This window comes from Myodes glareolus, chromosome 27 (assembly GCF_982192425.1).
Source record: "Myodes glareolus chromosome 27, mMyoGla1.1, whole genome shotgun sequence".
NCBI classification, from domain to species: domain Eukaryota; kingdom Metazoa; phylum Chordata; class Mammalia; order Rodentia; family Cricetidae; genus Myodes; species Myodes glareolus.
In genome coordinates this window covers 15,672,720-15,688,329 of record NC_142052.1, presented here as the reverse complement: position 1 = coordinate 15,688,329, position 15,610 = coordinate 15,672,720, and the positions used below count along the sequence as shown (strand labels likewise).

Here is a 15,610-nt window from a genome sequence, read left to right as displayed (position 1 = left end):
AGCCCCCCACAAACACAAGACATAAAACTCACAACTAGAAATGATTTTTAGTATAGAAAATAGCAGTATGAAAAATAAAGTTAACCAAGACAAGTTCAATATTCAAATAACACCTAGATGGAATCAAAATCAACATCTAATAAAAATTGGAGTGCATGCAAAAGATTTTTAAAAATTAGTCTAATTAATGATAAGAATTATCAACCCTTCCGATAGTATACTTATACGGAAAAATTTCATACACATTACAACTTTTAAGACAAAATACAAATTTAAGACAAATACAAGATAAAATGTGTTTACTGAACTGACAGTGGCATCTGACCCTGTTCTGATCAAGTACACACGCTATACCTTTCACTGCACAGGTTTACATCAATTGTTTCATCTTCAGGTTTTCTCATCAATATTGTTTCTTCTGATGTACGTTCATCAACGTTTTCTGTGTCATTTTCATCCTGTGTAAGCTGGTGTAAAGGCAGAGAAGACAAGACAAAGAGAAAACCTGTCATCTTAGAAACAGCAAGTCCTACTTGTATACTTGTACTAGATAAAACAGAAACATCTGGGCATGATGTTAGACTCACAGGGTACCTGAGTTGGTTTTTTTTTATCTGATTATTAAATAACGTCAGACAGAATATAGGATGCTATGAAAACCAGTGAGTAACAGGATACAAACTATGCTCCAAAGGCTATTTTAATTGGTCACTATTCTATTAGGCATCCTCTACTACATGCCTACCTCCTGAATATATTTTTTATTTCATTTCTTGTATGTTTATGTGTGTGATTATGTGTATGTACATGCATGTTTGTGCATATACATGTTATATGGGGGTGCATTGGCATGGAAGTCAGAGGTCAATAGCAAGCATTTTCCTCTTTCAGTCTCTCAGTTTTTCAGATAGTTTCTCAGCATATTTGGAACTTGTCATTTAGGCTAGACTGGTTGGGAAGCTGGCTAGCCCCAGGGAGTACTCCTGTCTCAGCCCACCCCACCAAACTGGCATTACAGGACATGCCACCTCTTATAGGGCTTGGAGGGATTAAACTCAGGTCCTCTTCTTGTACAACAAGTTCTTTACTGAGACATGCCTCAGTACCCTGAGTATGTCTAAAAGGGAATTCTTACCTAGTACTTCCTAGAGGGAAAAAATAAAAAGCCATCAGATAATATCGTAACTTTACAGACTAACATTTTACTATCTCTAGTCAATTCATTCACAGACATTGACTGAGCCTTTACCATGTGCAATCCAAATGCTGTGCTGACAGGAAGGACTAAACACAGGATTCTCTGATTTCAAAGTTTGGAATTTTGTGACAGAGGTAGATTAGTAAACAAGTATAATAAAATAAAAAGTCATGTGATTCAAATAGATGCTTAACACAGAACATTAAAACATGAAAGAAAAAAGGATAACCAGGCATCTAGGCTAAGGGAAGTTCAGAGGAACAGAGGGAAAGATGTCTATGCCTAGGAAGGCAGGAGAGGATGACAAAAGAAGGGAACACTTAAACCAACTGTAACAAGACACAGGTACACATCAAAAATAATGGAGAAGGATGGGTACCACTGGGCAAAAGGAATAGCATTGCAACAAAGCCCAGGAGTGAGTTTGGTTGATCTGGCTGGAAAAATGATGCTCTGCAGTCCTGACCTCATTCCGAGGGCCTTGGGGTGTTCCTGCAGCCACAGCTAACTTGCTGGGTTAAACCATTCATTACCCAATGAGCAAAGAAGAGTTTGGAGAGCAGTTTTGAGAAAGACCGGCTGATAAGTTTTTCTCTTGGCAGTAATTAGAACACCTATCAAAGAGCTTTCTGTGCTACTACAGACCTGCCTGAATGGTAATTTTGAGTTACCATTGCTCCACAGAGAAGTTTTATGGTCTGGTCTGTGTAATCACTTTTGGTTGATTATCTACTACTTGAGAAAAAACTTTGGACTCCTAGGCTCAGATGAGCGCTGTTGGTACACAATTTGAACATGTTATTACACTCACACTGAAGAATTACAGTGTCAAGTGATTCTACTGAGAGAGGACATGCACCTCCTTTCCTTGGGACTTTGACCATGCATCCTTTCAAGCCCTTCCAAACCAAACTTGGCCATGTGTCCTTTTGCTGTGATGGGTCCTAGTCCTATATACAACTAAAAATCTTGAAAATTTACCTAAGCATTTTAGCAGAACTGAATGACAAAAACTATCTCAAATAGTCTCTTTTGTCATTTTTTCCTTTAACTTGAAAATTGGAACATTTATTACTGACAACATGTGCTGTATCTTTGTGATATGGCTATTAAGTTATATTATGTTGTATATATCATATCTGATTTTTAAGAACACATTATAAAATAACTAAAACAGAACAAAATTGATATATATGGATGATGTGTAATAATATTGGTTATGTGCAAAATAAAATAATTATCTTCTTTAAAATATAAAAACAGACTCATTGCCTTAAAAAATATTACATGTAACAGGTTGACAATATAGACTGCTGTCCTACAGTGTGCCTTGGTTCAAACTCCAGTAAACAATAAAAGGAAAGACATTTAAACAATGAAATACAATTGTTTCATTTACTTAACATTTAACATTCATATACATTTCATCATGACTTAAAAAACCATCTCAGAGAGTTACATAGCATTCAATTTCTGGAAATTGCTTCGGCTCCCTGATATAAATGCTCTAACACAAACATATAAATGGTTAGTATTTCTAGTATCCTTTCCCATGTCCACTTATTTTAGATCTTCTTGACTGACAGAACAGTGGGCAATAAAACAAATGCAAACTCCTTATGTTCTATCCCACAGACCTTGCTTAACCGCGTCTGCAGTGCCACGAGCTTGCTGTATTCATCTGACAATTTACTGAGATGGGTTTGCACGTGACCTTGAAAATCTGGGGAAAAACAATTATAATAATTTTACTTCACAATACAAGTTTGTCTTTTTAAAAAAGTATGGTTTACCTACTTACAAGTTTAGTGAAAAAAATCTGGTAGCAATAAAACTCATATATCAAGTAATAAAAAAATTTTTAAAATTATTACTGTGAAATAAGTGGTATAACATTAACTTGAAAACTTCATCCCAAGATACATTAGTTTCTGTAACTATTTTTTAGTGGGTTGCTTATTACCTATACAAATATACTGGGAACATACATCTGTAAAGGAACACCAAGAATTTCAAGATGTAATATGAAGAAAGTTATTTCTTTCCTTCTTTAGCCCTGGTTGGTCTGAAACTGCTAAGCAGACCCAAGTGGCCGAGGAATCCCAGAGACCCACCTGCCTCTGTCTCTTGAGCATGAGTATTGAGAATAAGGCTTGCACCACAACACCTGGCAAAGGGTATTTCCTAATGTATCTCACTTCTCAACTGTTTTGTTATTCATTTTGAAAGTTATAAAACATAAATTTAAACTTAGTAAACTCAGTAATTTTTTAAAGATTTTATAAGCATCTACAGTTAGAATCATTAAAAGAAAGAATTAGAAAATAGGTGGAAATAGAGAAATAGAGGAGAAAGAAACAAAAAAGTAGAATGCTTAAATCATCCAGAGTAAAATTGTTACACTACAAAGCCTAAAAGTATACAGTAAATATAAATTTCATGCCTAAAGATAAGACACTAAGATAGAAAACACATCTATAATTAATTTAGGATTAAAGCTATGTTTATAAGCAATTTACCTGAGCAAATTAAATACTGTTTAACAGTATGGTAAGCTTTTTACCTTGAACTTGGTATCTATACTCTTGTAATTTTAGATTTCGATTTTGATTGTAAACATTAGAATTCTCTTTCTCTTCTATATTCATTTCACATTTTAAAGGAGTACAGTGTTCATCAAGAAAACTGTTCAGACTCTGTTAAGAAAATTGAATATTTTAAATTAAAACTTTGATTTCTTCTAAATATTATAAAACATTATTAACCTAAAAGGTAAAAGGTCAAAATAGTATGAATGGAATCTTAATTCCCTCTTCCTCCACATGTGAAATCAATCTGCAGAAAAACCACATTTCTCTTTGACATGAAATTATTCTTTTATCAGGAAGAGATTGATAATCTTAATTATACAAAATAATGTGCTTTTTTTCTGTTTCTTTTTAACACTGGAATATATCATGAAGTGTAAGTGTTCACTCCCTACCATGGCTCCTACTCTCTACCTTGAAAACATCTCATACTATGTCAAGTATCCTTGAACAACCATCACAAGGTGAGAAGTTCAAAATGACAATTACAGAGGTCTGCCAAACCCATCAAAATGAGTATATATCAAGGAATAGACTGTGCTAGTGTCCTTTCTATGATACGCAAGTGTGCTTGGTGGTCTGTACACACACACAAAGTTAAAAATATTCAGCACAATGTTCTCTAGAACAACTAATAATACATTAGAATTTAAAATACGATTTCATGTTCTGTGACTTGATAAGTCATCCAAGTTAGTTCTCCCTTTGTCTTTCATACAATTGGAAATAAGCACCAATGATTTAAAAGATTTTAAAACCAAATAGTTTACTGCTGCTATCTCTTGCAAGTTTAAAAGTTAAACCACACTGTCAGTGGTTGAGCGTATTTCCAGCACAGTCACAATGGTAGCACTGACCCCATGGCATCCTTAATGAACCAACTGAGTCCCAGAAGGGTTAACTGGCGCCTCTCTGAGAGGAGCAATGCTTATGCTATCTGCTAGGCTGGAGGTATATAAATTTTTTTGTTATTTTTCTGTGCTGACAGAGATTGAATCCAAGATCTTAAATGTAACAGGCAAGCTCTGATCACATCCTTAGCACTAATTCCTTTTGTTCCAAACTGGCTATCGGTAAAAAGTCAAATGTTCATTTAAAGCTTAGTACTCAGGAATACTTTCTAAGTAAAATTCTACATATAAGATTCAGGAAAACATGGGTGGATGATTCTGCTTATTAAATCAGGAGCAATTTAGACTTTGACAGTTCTTGTCCAAACCCTCCTTCCCCATTCTTTTTTTTTTTTTTTTCTTTTTCTTTTCCGGTTTTATGAGACAGGGCTTTTCTGTTGCTTTGGAGCCTGTCCTGGAACTAGGTCTTGTAGACTAAGCTGGTCTCGAACCTCAAAGAGATCCGCATGTCTCTGCCTCTCAAGTGCTGGGATTAAAGGCCTGCGCCACCACTGCCCAGCTAAAACCCCTTTTAAAGGACCATTTTACCTCTGAAATAGAACAGCACTCCTCAGACACTGCCTTCTCAAGTCGTCCAATGAGCACAGGCAAAGGCTCTTTATGACCGCCTAGCAGGAAACATGCCACGTGTGAGCCATTCACTGTACATGTGGAAGCAATCCTGTCCTATTTAACTGTTTCAACTAGAAGCTTCCCCAAAATAAGACACATTTTAATTTCTTCCAAATTTATTTTCCATTATGTAATTTAACTGCCTCAATAAATTTCTAAGATTTGCAATTTCTATTCTATACAAGGGTATAGAGCAGTGACCTACACCGTAGCACAAGAAGTACATCTAGATACTTATTCATTAAGTACACCATTGCAAAACTCAGATAAAACTTCCACAATTGAGTCTTTACTTTTTTGCACAGGGACACAGTTCAGTGGTTGGGTACTTTGACCAGCATGTGCAAGCCCTGGGTTTCAGCCCTAGAGCCACAAAATTAAGTTAATTATTAAAATAAAAATTTAAAAATGTTTTCCATTCTCTTCTCACTCTTCAGAAACACTTTTAGCTACTCACTGAACTGTTTTATCACCGCCTAAGAGAACAACCAGCCGTCAACAGAAAACACTGGGTAGGTTCTCTGAAGACAGTATCAGTACAAACAACGTGTGCAAATACAAGTAAAATCTTACTGAATTAAAAACAAAACAAAAAACCCAAAGAACTCTTGAAATAAAAACCTGGCATCATTCTTTAAATGACTTAAAAGTTTACATTTTTTCAACAGAGCAATTCAGCTAGAACCTTAAGAAGTATCTCATTCCTTACGGTAAATATGGGAGCCAAAGGCAGCTAAGTGACAGGAGGCCAGAGGGAAATAATTACTAAGCCCTTAACTGCAGCTAGCCCACAACAGGCTCCACCTTCCACTGTGACTTCTACAGTGTACTTTCCACAGTGCCATCAAGGTTTCCTGCTTACCCTCCATCTCCAGATGTCACTCCGTTCTTGGCCTGGGGGCCTCTGGTCTTCTTCCACGGTGATTCTATTTCTTATTTCCAGCCTAAAAGTCTGCCCTGGGTTTTAGACTTCCTCTTCCAACTCATTAGTACTATTTCTTTTCCTAGTTAGCACATATACTTAACTTAGTAAGTTCTAAACTGGCTTTCTTATTTGTCTATGGTCTGCTCCCCTTTTTAAGTGAAATCACCTTAATGCGGTTACATAGGTAAGAAACTTAAAGGTCAATCTCACCCCTCTCACCCTTACTGCTGCTATAGACTGCCAGAATCGCAAGCAGTTTTCACTGTTAAACTCCACTCACATTTCCTGTCCACTCTCAAGGATATTTAGCTCAACATTTTATTGTGATTATGGCTAAGGTTGTTTAACTGATCTTTCCATCAATTATTTCATTTTTCCCAGTTAATCACACTGGTGTCATCTTAAATAAAAATATCACTGTTGCTTCCTCTATTTAACAGTCCTGCCGTAGGTCTGTCCGATCAGTAGGAGGAAGCTTAAGCATGCTTTACTCAAGACACAGGGTTCTAACCAGGCACTTCCCACTCTGCACCAAAGGGTTCTAACCAGGCACTTCCCACTCTGTAGCGCATCTCCCACTACTTTCTTATGCAACTTTGAACTTCCAGTTCTTCAAAATGGATCCCCAAACTTTGACCCAAATGCTCCTGCCTCACTGTCACAGGAAACACTAAACTTCTCGCCTTTCTCTCCCACTCTTTGTGTTCATCCTGGATTAACTGGATTTAGTCTGGTATACTTCAAATTACAATGCCACCAATCATTAGGATATGCCCTAGACAGATGTGCTAATGTTTCTATAGTGGTGATTCAGCATGTACGGTAAAGCAGGGTTTACAAGTTGTCAGTCTTGTCACTTGACATTCCAGGCACTTCCTGACTAGATTATACTTCCATGTGAAAACGAGGCGGTGATTTTTGCTTTCTTGGGTACATCAATGCTAGGAAGTCCAGGTATGGCATGGAAAGCTATCTTACCCCACGGGCCGGAGACAAGGACAGAGTTACAGACTGCTTACTTGTGTCATGGTCATGGTCAGAAGCTGTTTACCTGTTTCTTGTGTCTGAAGAGCCTGCAGCTGGCACTGGTGCATTTTTTGAAGCTCGTCCATCTTTTTCTCTTGAGCAGAAACAAGCTCGTCTCTGAGGCTACAAAGAGCTTCGTCTCTTTGCTTCTCCATATATTCACGCACCTCATCTGCGTGAGCTGAGTAAACAAGGGAAAGGCAAATCCGCTGGGCTTCCATCTGCAGCCTTAAATCATCCTTAAAGTGAACAGATATAAATATTATGAAAAGTTAAAGTTACAGTTTAACTTCTATTTCTTCACATGCACTGAACCTCAAAGGAGAAAACACTTCAGAGTTTTACATTTCCTTATGAAGAAACTGGTCTGCTTCAACCATCCTCCAGATGCACTGGCCTGCCCGTGTCTCTCACATTATCGCAATGTAATAATGAACTGGGATACTTAGTATAACTAACAAGATTTTTTAAAATAATAATTACATGCTAAAATGATAATAATGTAATAAACATCAATGTACTCAAAACTCACATTAATAAATAGTAATATATTTCTGTTTATTCTATTTTCTTTATATCTCTTTAGATTTAGAAAGAAAACATTAGAGACAAAATTTAATTCATGTTTGATTATTCCTAGACCACAAGTAACTGTTACCAAAAATTTGGAATGTGTCTACTCTCATTTCCCACTGTACATGTAAATAGCATATTATACTGAGTATTTACTGTGTATTTATATAAGTGGCATTTATGTTGCAAATTTCTTTGCATTCCATATCAATATCCTTCTGATATCAATCCACATAGATGACAGGTTAATTTAATTGTAGTGTAGTATAAATGAACCACAACTGGTCCATTTTCCTTTCTGGATCACTGGTAAGTGTGGGGTATTTTGAATCAAAAGGCAGTAAATTATTACATAGATCTACCTAAGACAAATGAAGAAATGTTTCAGTGGAGAGCTGCCCGGCATGTATCAGACTCATCTGGAACGTCTGCTGACACAAGTTTATGGTATCTGTCCTCTAACCTTTGATTCAGGAAGTCTACAAAATACTAGTTCAAGCCTATTTCCAATTGTTGCTGCTGTCCACTGACCCACTCATCCACTTAGGAATGTAACTGCTGCTCATAGATAATACACAGGCGTAACTTTAGTAGATCTTGCCAACTGTTTTTTTTACAAATATAATTGAACTAATTTTAATTATAATAAGAAATGTGAATGCTCACATCCTTGTATCCATATCAATAAGTCAGAGTTACTTTGCCAGTGTGCTGGGGATAAAATACTATTTCACGCATATGACTTTGTTAAGATACTTTTTATGCTGTCATTTTGGTTTCTTATCTAAGAAACATATCTGTTCATATTTATGGTTCATTAAATTGTTTGTATTTCCTCATGTATTTATACCATCTTTATAGTCCATTGTTTATAATGTGGGAAATATCTGATCCTAATAATTAAGCCTGTTTTAGGTACTGTTCATAAAAGAGACATGACAAATTTCTTAATGCTTTCCTTTGAGTTTGTTCTTTCTAATTAAAGTTTTCCTCTGTCTTAACTTTCTTACATGTATGTCTTTAGCTAACATAGAGCTAATTTTTCTTAAAGAGGAAGGATCTAATTCTCCAACTTCTCACCTTTAATGTAAAAATCAATCGTCATAAAGCAATTTATGAGCTTTCCCTGCTATCTTGGCTTACTGATTTAAGTCTCTTCTCAAATATTACCTCACCAGAATAGCCTCTCCTGTACTTTGTACAAAAAAACAAACAAACAAACAAACAAACAAAACCCTCATCTTTGGGATATCGGGATATTCCTTTACATGTGATCAAACTGGACTCTCTGAATGTGGCTGACAATGAAGTGACTGAGAAGCCAAGGACAATGGCACTGGGTTTTGACTCTACTGCATGGGCTGGCTATGTGGGAGCCTGGTTTGTTTGGATGCTCACCTTTATAGACCTGGATGGAGGGGGGAGGACCTTGGACTTCCCATGGGGCAGGGAACCCTGACTGCTCTTAGGACTGCAGAGGAGGGGGAGGAGAAGTGGGGGGGGGGGAGGAGAAGTGGGGGGAGGGGAGGAGGTGGAAATTTTTAATTAAAAAGAAAAGAAAAGAAAAGAATGTAAAGACCAGAGCAGGGGTGGGCGGTGGAGGCAGGGGCAGGTGGATCTCTGTGAGTTTGAGGCCAGCCTGGTCTACAAGAGCTAGTTCCAGGACAGGCTTCAAAGCTACAGAGAAAAACCCTGTCTCAAAAAATAAAATTAAAAAAAGACCAGAGCAGGGCAATGTATACCAGGGTATACCAGGCCTTTAGCGTCTTGTATAAGTTTCAAACATCTTATCTATGATTAAAATTTTGTCTCACTTGCTCATAACCTTGCTCACTTACTAGTCATATTATATTGACTAGCTAGGAACTATAAAAACACTGTTGGAGAGCAAAGCTGACAACTTGTTTTCACTGGGAACGCTTCTAAACACCTTAGAAACTGCCACCAGCCTCAGTAAATGTCCCTTCTATCCCTGACTTCCTATAGTTTTCTTTGCTTTTCTATTCTTCTGTTTTGTTTTGGTTTTTGTTCTTTTCCAAATTTAAAACTACAAATGAGCTGGTAACTTTTGGAGATTCTTTCCTAACAGAATTTAAAATGATCCTGGTATGTATGGATGTGGAAATTAAATAAACACAATTTTCGGGTGCTGAACAATTCTTACATTCTTTGGATAGCCTGGTAATATTTTATTAAGAATCCATTCAGCCTCATTCCTAAGTGTGATTAGTCTGTAATTTTCATGAACTATTCTTGCCTGGTCTGTATCTCAATATAAAGCAGTCTCACAGGAGCTCTTTCTGTCTTCCTTTCTTGCTCTGCAGATTCCCTTTTAAATCCTATTTAGTACCTATATGGCCATTGAGAGTTTGTGAAATCCACTTGCACAATGGTCGTGGTACAGCAGTGTTAGCTGGAGAAGTGAGAAGAAGTCTGGTTATAGTTCCAGATCCTAAGACTTTGTACTTCTACTTGAGTTAGTCTCAGCAATTTCTATTTCATCAGTAGAGTTTATTTATAGTACTCATTTCCTATTTTTAAAATCCTTGTGGTATCTGTACTTTACTTGGATTTTGATTTCATTCTTCCTTTTGTTTGTGGTTTCTCCCTTGATATTCTTAGAGATCTAAAATTGCAACCTACTGATCTTTTCAAATGATCAAAGTTCTTCAAAGCTTTCCCTTTTGGTTATTCAAAATTCATTTATTTCTGTTCTAAATTTGCTAATATTTTCTACCTACTTTCTTTAAATGTGGAGACTTGGATGCTATTTTATATTTTTCAATACCTTACCTCATTTTCAATATTTATTAAATTGGCATGCTTAGGTTCTAGAGGGATAACTCAGTGGTTTAGAGTATGGAGTGTCTTCCAGGAAACCCAAGTTCATTTTCCAGTCCCCATCTTGGGTGCCTCACAGCCAACAGTAACTCCATTTCAGGGAAGTTAATGTCCTCTTCTGGCTTCTGAGGTTATTCACATGTCACGTATGCTCACCAGGGCATACGTGTAAGTAAAAATAATTGGTGCACTTAAGGCTAAAATTGTCCTCTATATGTCATGCAACATGTAGTGTACTTAAAAATATTATTGTCTCTTGTACATCTGTCCTTAAAGATCAACTTTAAATCACTTAAATTAAATTTCAATACATTCCCACCACGAACTAGAAATATATACAGCAAACTAATATTTCATATCAAACATTTCCCATTCAGAAATGAAAGTTTTCATTTATTCAGATCCCATCGTCCTTCATTCATGTTCAGCAGGGCTGTTCATTGTTTCTATGTTGAGAAGAGGTCTTGCTACTTGAGTCTGGCCTTGAATTCACCATCTGCTCCCTGTGCTTTTAAGTGCTGAGATGATGGCATATGCCACCACACCCAGGCTGTTAGACACTTTTACAGTAAGCTTTTTTCACATCATTGACTTTAAAGATTTTAAGTCTTTCCCTTTGTTTCTTATTAAATTATACCTGTGAATTATGACAGTTAACTGTCTTTCTCTCCATTAATATCATGTTTCATTTTGTCTTTACAATGCTTAGGACTTTTAGAAAATGCCAGACAGTAAATGACAAAGTTAGTCTCATCTTTCTCTTCTTGCTAAGTTTCCTTTGTTTCACTCTTCACACCTGAAAAAAAGGACTTTATTTCCTTTTTAAAAATTCACTGCTTTGTATCGATTTCTTCCAGGTACTGCAGTCTGGCACACAGGGCACTAAGGAGGGCAGGCCAGCAGGTCCGCCTCTGGTTATTATGCTTCAGTCTCTTCAAATTCCAACACACTTCTCTCAGTGTGAGAAATGATCAGTTCCTGCCATTCCCCTGGCTACCTCACATGCCAACACTGGAGAGACTTTCTGTAATGTCTTCCTTTCTACTTCTAGCCAAACTAGCCAAGTGCACTAAAAACAAACCAATAAACAAGTAATTTTTAGGAGCTAAAAAAAAAAAAAAAAAAAAAAAGAAATTATACCTCAAAGGTGTTTTTTTTCAGTTTAAAAGAAAGTCTATAATGGCCACATTTATTTTAATTTTAGTTAGAGATAATATCAAGATCAGGGCAGCTAAAGTTGGAAATCAGGTCCTCTCCTGTTTAAAAAATTAAAACGATATTTAATACCTTTGTGGTAACTATCACATATTATACTTTTCAAAACAATTCCATATGTTTATTAATCAGTAATTGGATTTCTTGATTCTACTCACTGTATAAGGAAAGCATCTCTAGAACATGTATTATATGCACTTTTTTAATTCTTCACTTATATTCAGAGTTAATATTATGTTTTTCTCATTCAGATCAAAAAATCAGAAACCTCTAGGCCTTAAGTCGTACCTCCAAAAATGTAATTCCATAACCAATGAATAATTTATAGAGCAGTAGAAAACTTTAGAAAGGTTTCTTTAAAAAAAAAGTAACTGTGGAATTTTAACTGAAACTTAAAATTTTATATCAGAAACCATCAGTATGAAAAACTCTAAAATATAATCTAAACATACTAAAACATGATTATAATGTAGTTAATAAATGTATTATAAGTATAATAAAGTAGAAATAAAAATGTAGTTAATAAAAAGAAGTCTCTTAACTTCTCCTTAAAAAGAAAAAATCATGTAAAAATAATTAGCTTAGCTTATTTTCTGAGCAGCATATATACGAGATTAACTGAAAGGCAACAATATTTAAGTAAAAATGACAACTGATTTTCAAAAATGAGACTAACATGAAAGGGTTCACCACTTTCTGGTAAGGATATGGATGACTGCTTCATGAAAGTGACAACTATGCTGGTGTGCAATGTGTGTTTTCACTATGATTTTTTACACGCATGCAGACATACCTGCGTGGACTTGAGAGCACAAAGCTCCTGCTGGAGTCTTTCCTTCTCGAATGGCTCAACTACACCATGAGACGGTTCAGCTGTTCCTGTTGGCAATATCAAGTCTTCTCCACTTCCTTTAGAGGGAATTTTATCTTCGATCATTATTTTTGATTCTTCTGGTGAATCTTTACTGATTTTAGAATCACATCCTCCAGAATGGGCATCCGTTCCTGTAGTACGCTCAGTGTTCCAAGAGCTCAACTGCGCAGGGCACACAGCGGCGTTTTCTATCCCCTTGGCATTGGTGGGAGCCTCTAACTCTCTGCATCGTGACAAGAGCTCTTCCTTGTCTTGACTTAATAATTTAACCTCTGCACTTAGACAGTTAACCTCATCACGTGTCTGCTTTAACTGTTCTGAGAGAATAGAAAGTTTCTCCGAGAGCTCTAGTTTTTCTTGTTCGGTTACTTTCAGCTTTTCCATAAATTCAATGTTATCCTTTTCAACTAATTCCCTGACTTCCAATGGTTCAGTTATAAAAGTTGCAGCATCAGTTAATTGAGAATGGCACCCTTCCTGCATCACCCGCCCTCCTCTCTGCAATTGCAGCTCTTCAGTCAGGGCTTTGACTTTGTGTTCATACTCCAATGCCTGCTTAGTCTGGATGTCTCTTGCCCTGAGGAGGCATGCATATTCCTCCTGTAACTCTTGATAATTAACTTCAAAGTTCTTTTCAGCAAAGGAAAATGTATTCCTCTGCATCTCAATCTCCTTACTTAGGTGAATACATTGCTGTTTTAGGTCTTCCTTTTCCTTTCTAAGTGTATCAATCTCTTTTTGCCAACTACAGTCTTTTGATGTGTATGTACCAGAAGCTAAAGCAATTAATTTTTCTTCTTCTTCCACAGGAGTATAAACTTTCACCATGTCTTCGAGAACTTTCTTCTCATCTTTAAGAATGCTATTCTCTACTTCAAGTTCTACACATTTTTCTTGTAGGTCCTCCTCTTTTGCTTTTAGTATTTTTTCTAATTGTTCAGTTTTAAGTTGTAACTCCTGAATTTCTTGTTCAAGGGTACCCTTTTCCTTTTCTTCTTGTCTGAGGGTCTCAATTTCTTTTTTGATTTCATTCATCTGAAAATTTCGTGATTCCTGCAAGTCTTTTAAGTCAGTAATCTCTAAAATGAGTTGGCTCTGCTTACTTAACAAGCTGTCTTTCTCGCACTGCATAGTTTCCATCTTCTTACTCATTTCATTTTGTAAGTCATCTATCTGCATCTTATACTGAAGCCCCAAATTATCCTTAAGTTTTTCAATATTTAATCGGTGTTCAACTTCTAGATCTTCTTTTAGTTTAGAAAGCTCTTCTTCATGACTGAAGAGGAGCTGCGTTCTCAACCGGTCCAATTCAGCTTCCTGGGACTCTGCCATTTTATCTAAGACTGCGTTCTTTTCTTTCTCTAACATTTCAAGTTTTATCTTATAATTTGTAATTTCTGCTTCGTGTTTTAATTCGAGTTCCTTCCTGGACTCAAATGCAGCAGTAACCTCAGCTTTTAAGTCCTCAACCATGCTGAGGGACTTGCCGGCTTCATTCAGTTTATTTTCTTGTTCAGATATTGTCTGCTTGGCTCTCTGGATTTGGTCTCTTAAAGCACTTAATTCTTCTAGAAGAGCATTCGATTGACTCTGGAGAGCACACTTTTCCAGCTTTACTACCCGCAGCTCTTCCCTGAATTTCTCCTTTTGATACAGAGTATGCTGTACTTTCATATTCAATTCATTCATTGTTGCACTCAGTAACTTTACTTGCTCGTCATTAACCGCTGGATTTCCGCGTAATTTTAAAGTGTTCTCCATTTCTCCCTTATGCTGGGATTTAAGATCCTCTATCTGGTTCATGTGTTGTTTTATTAATTCTTGCTTCATTTGCACAATCTGTTTTCCATACTCCTCATCTAGCTCCGCTTGGAGCTGTGCTAATTTCTGTTCTGTTTCTTTTTCCATTTTTTGCATTATGCCAGTTTCTGAAAAGTTTACTTCATAATTTTTCTTTTGTAGCTCTTCAATTGTCTCCATATACTGTTTCATTTCTATGGAAGATTGCTCCACTTTTTGCTTAAAATCGGCTAGTTCAAGCTTTAAGCTTTTGGTCTCTTGGTCTTTCTCCTCAAGCTGTCCTTTTAAGTCTCCTACTAACTGATCAGCAGTTGTCACTCGATTAGTTAGCGCAGCAGTTTTTCTCTCTTCTTCTACTAGTCTTGTATTCAGCGCTTCAATAATCGCCTGCTTCTCCTCTATTTTGTTATTAGCGCTTTCTACTTTTTTATTTTGTTCCTTCAGAAGAAAAAAAAAGAAAGTGTAACAACTTCTGGTAACTTTGTTGCTTAACTTTATTAACAAAAGACAGATGAAGTCCCATTTTTACATCCTTCTATAAAAAGTTAATGGCTATGCCCACCCCTCTATTGCTTCCATGATAAGACTTGCATACCTAGACACTTGGAGCAAAGACAGCTCTACAACAGTTCACATCTTCTTAGGAAGAAATATTGAACTGCATTTAGTGTGATTAAAAAGTTAATTAAGGGAAGTGGGGAGAATTTGGGAAGATAAGAAAGAACATGATGAAAAAAATTAAAATAAAAAATGTAACAAATTTTTAAATTGAAAATTTGCTTGGCATGTATGAGATCCTGGGTTCTACTCCCAGTACTTCCAAAAAGGAATGAAAGAAAAAAGTAGGAAAAGAAAATATTGCTAGGCTGATGAGATGGCTCTGATGACCTGAGTTCACGCTACAGACAAAGAAATAATTGAAGTAATTAAAAAAAAACCACTAAATCTTTACTAACCCATTATATCTTCAATTTTAAAATTAACTAACTGATCAATATTCCAATTATTTAATATTCTGACAGTTAATTATATCACTATGCACTCTCT

At 36.2% G+C, this 15,610-nt stretch overlaps 1 protein-coding gene across 1 annotated transcript in view; it reads right to left on the bottom strand.

The window, feature by feature from the left end:
- Akap9 (A-kinase anchoring protein 9) overlaps nt 1-15,610 on the bottom strand; it is a 131,624-nt gene that overhangs the window by 91,917 nt on the left and 24,097 nt on the right. Inside the window, exons 8-13 of the mRNA XM_087902297.1 lie at nt 12,683-15,001; nt 7,286-7,499; nt 5,226-5,305; nt 3,762-3,894; nt 2,836-2,921; nt 355-467 (exon numbers count right to left, since the gene is read on the bottom strand). Of these exons, the coding sequence (XP_087758423.1) occupies nt 355-467; nt 2,836-2,921; nt 3,762-3,894; nt 5,226-5,305; nt 7,286-7,499; nt 12,683-15,001 (2,945 nt within the window). The remainder of the gene's footprint in view (nt 1-354; nt 468-2,835; nt 2,922-3,761; nt 3,895-5,225; nt 5,306-7,285; nt 7,500-12,682; nt 15,002-15,610) is intronic.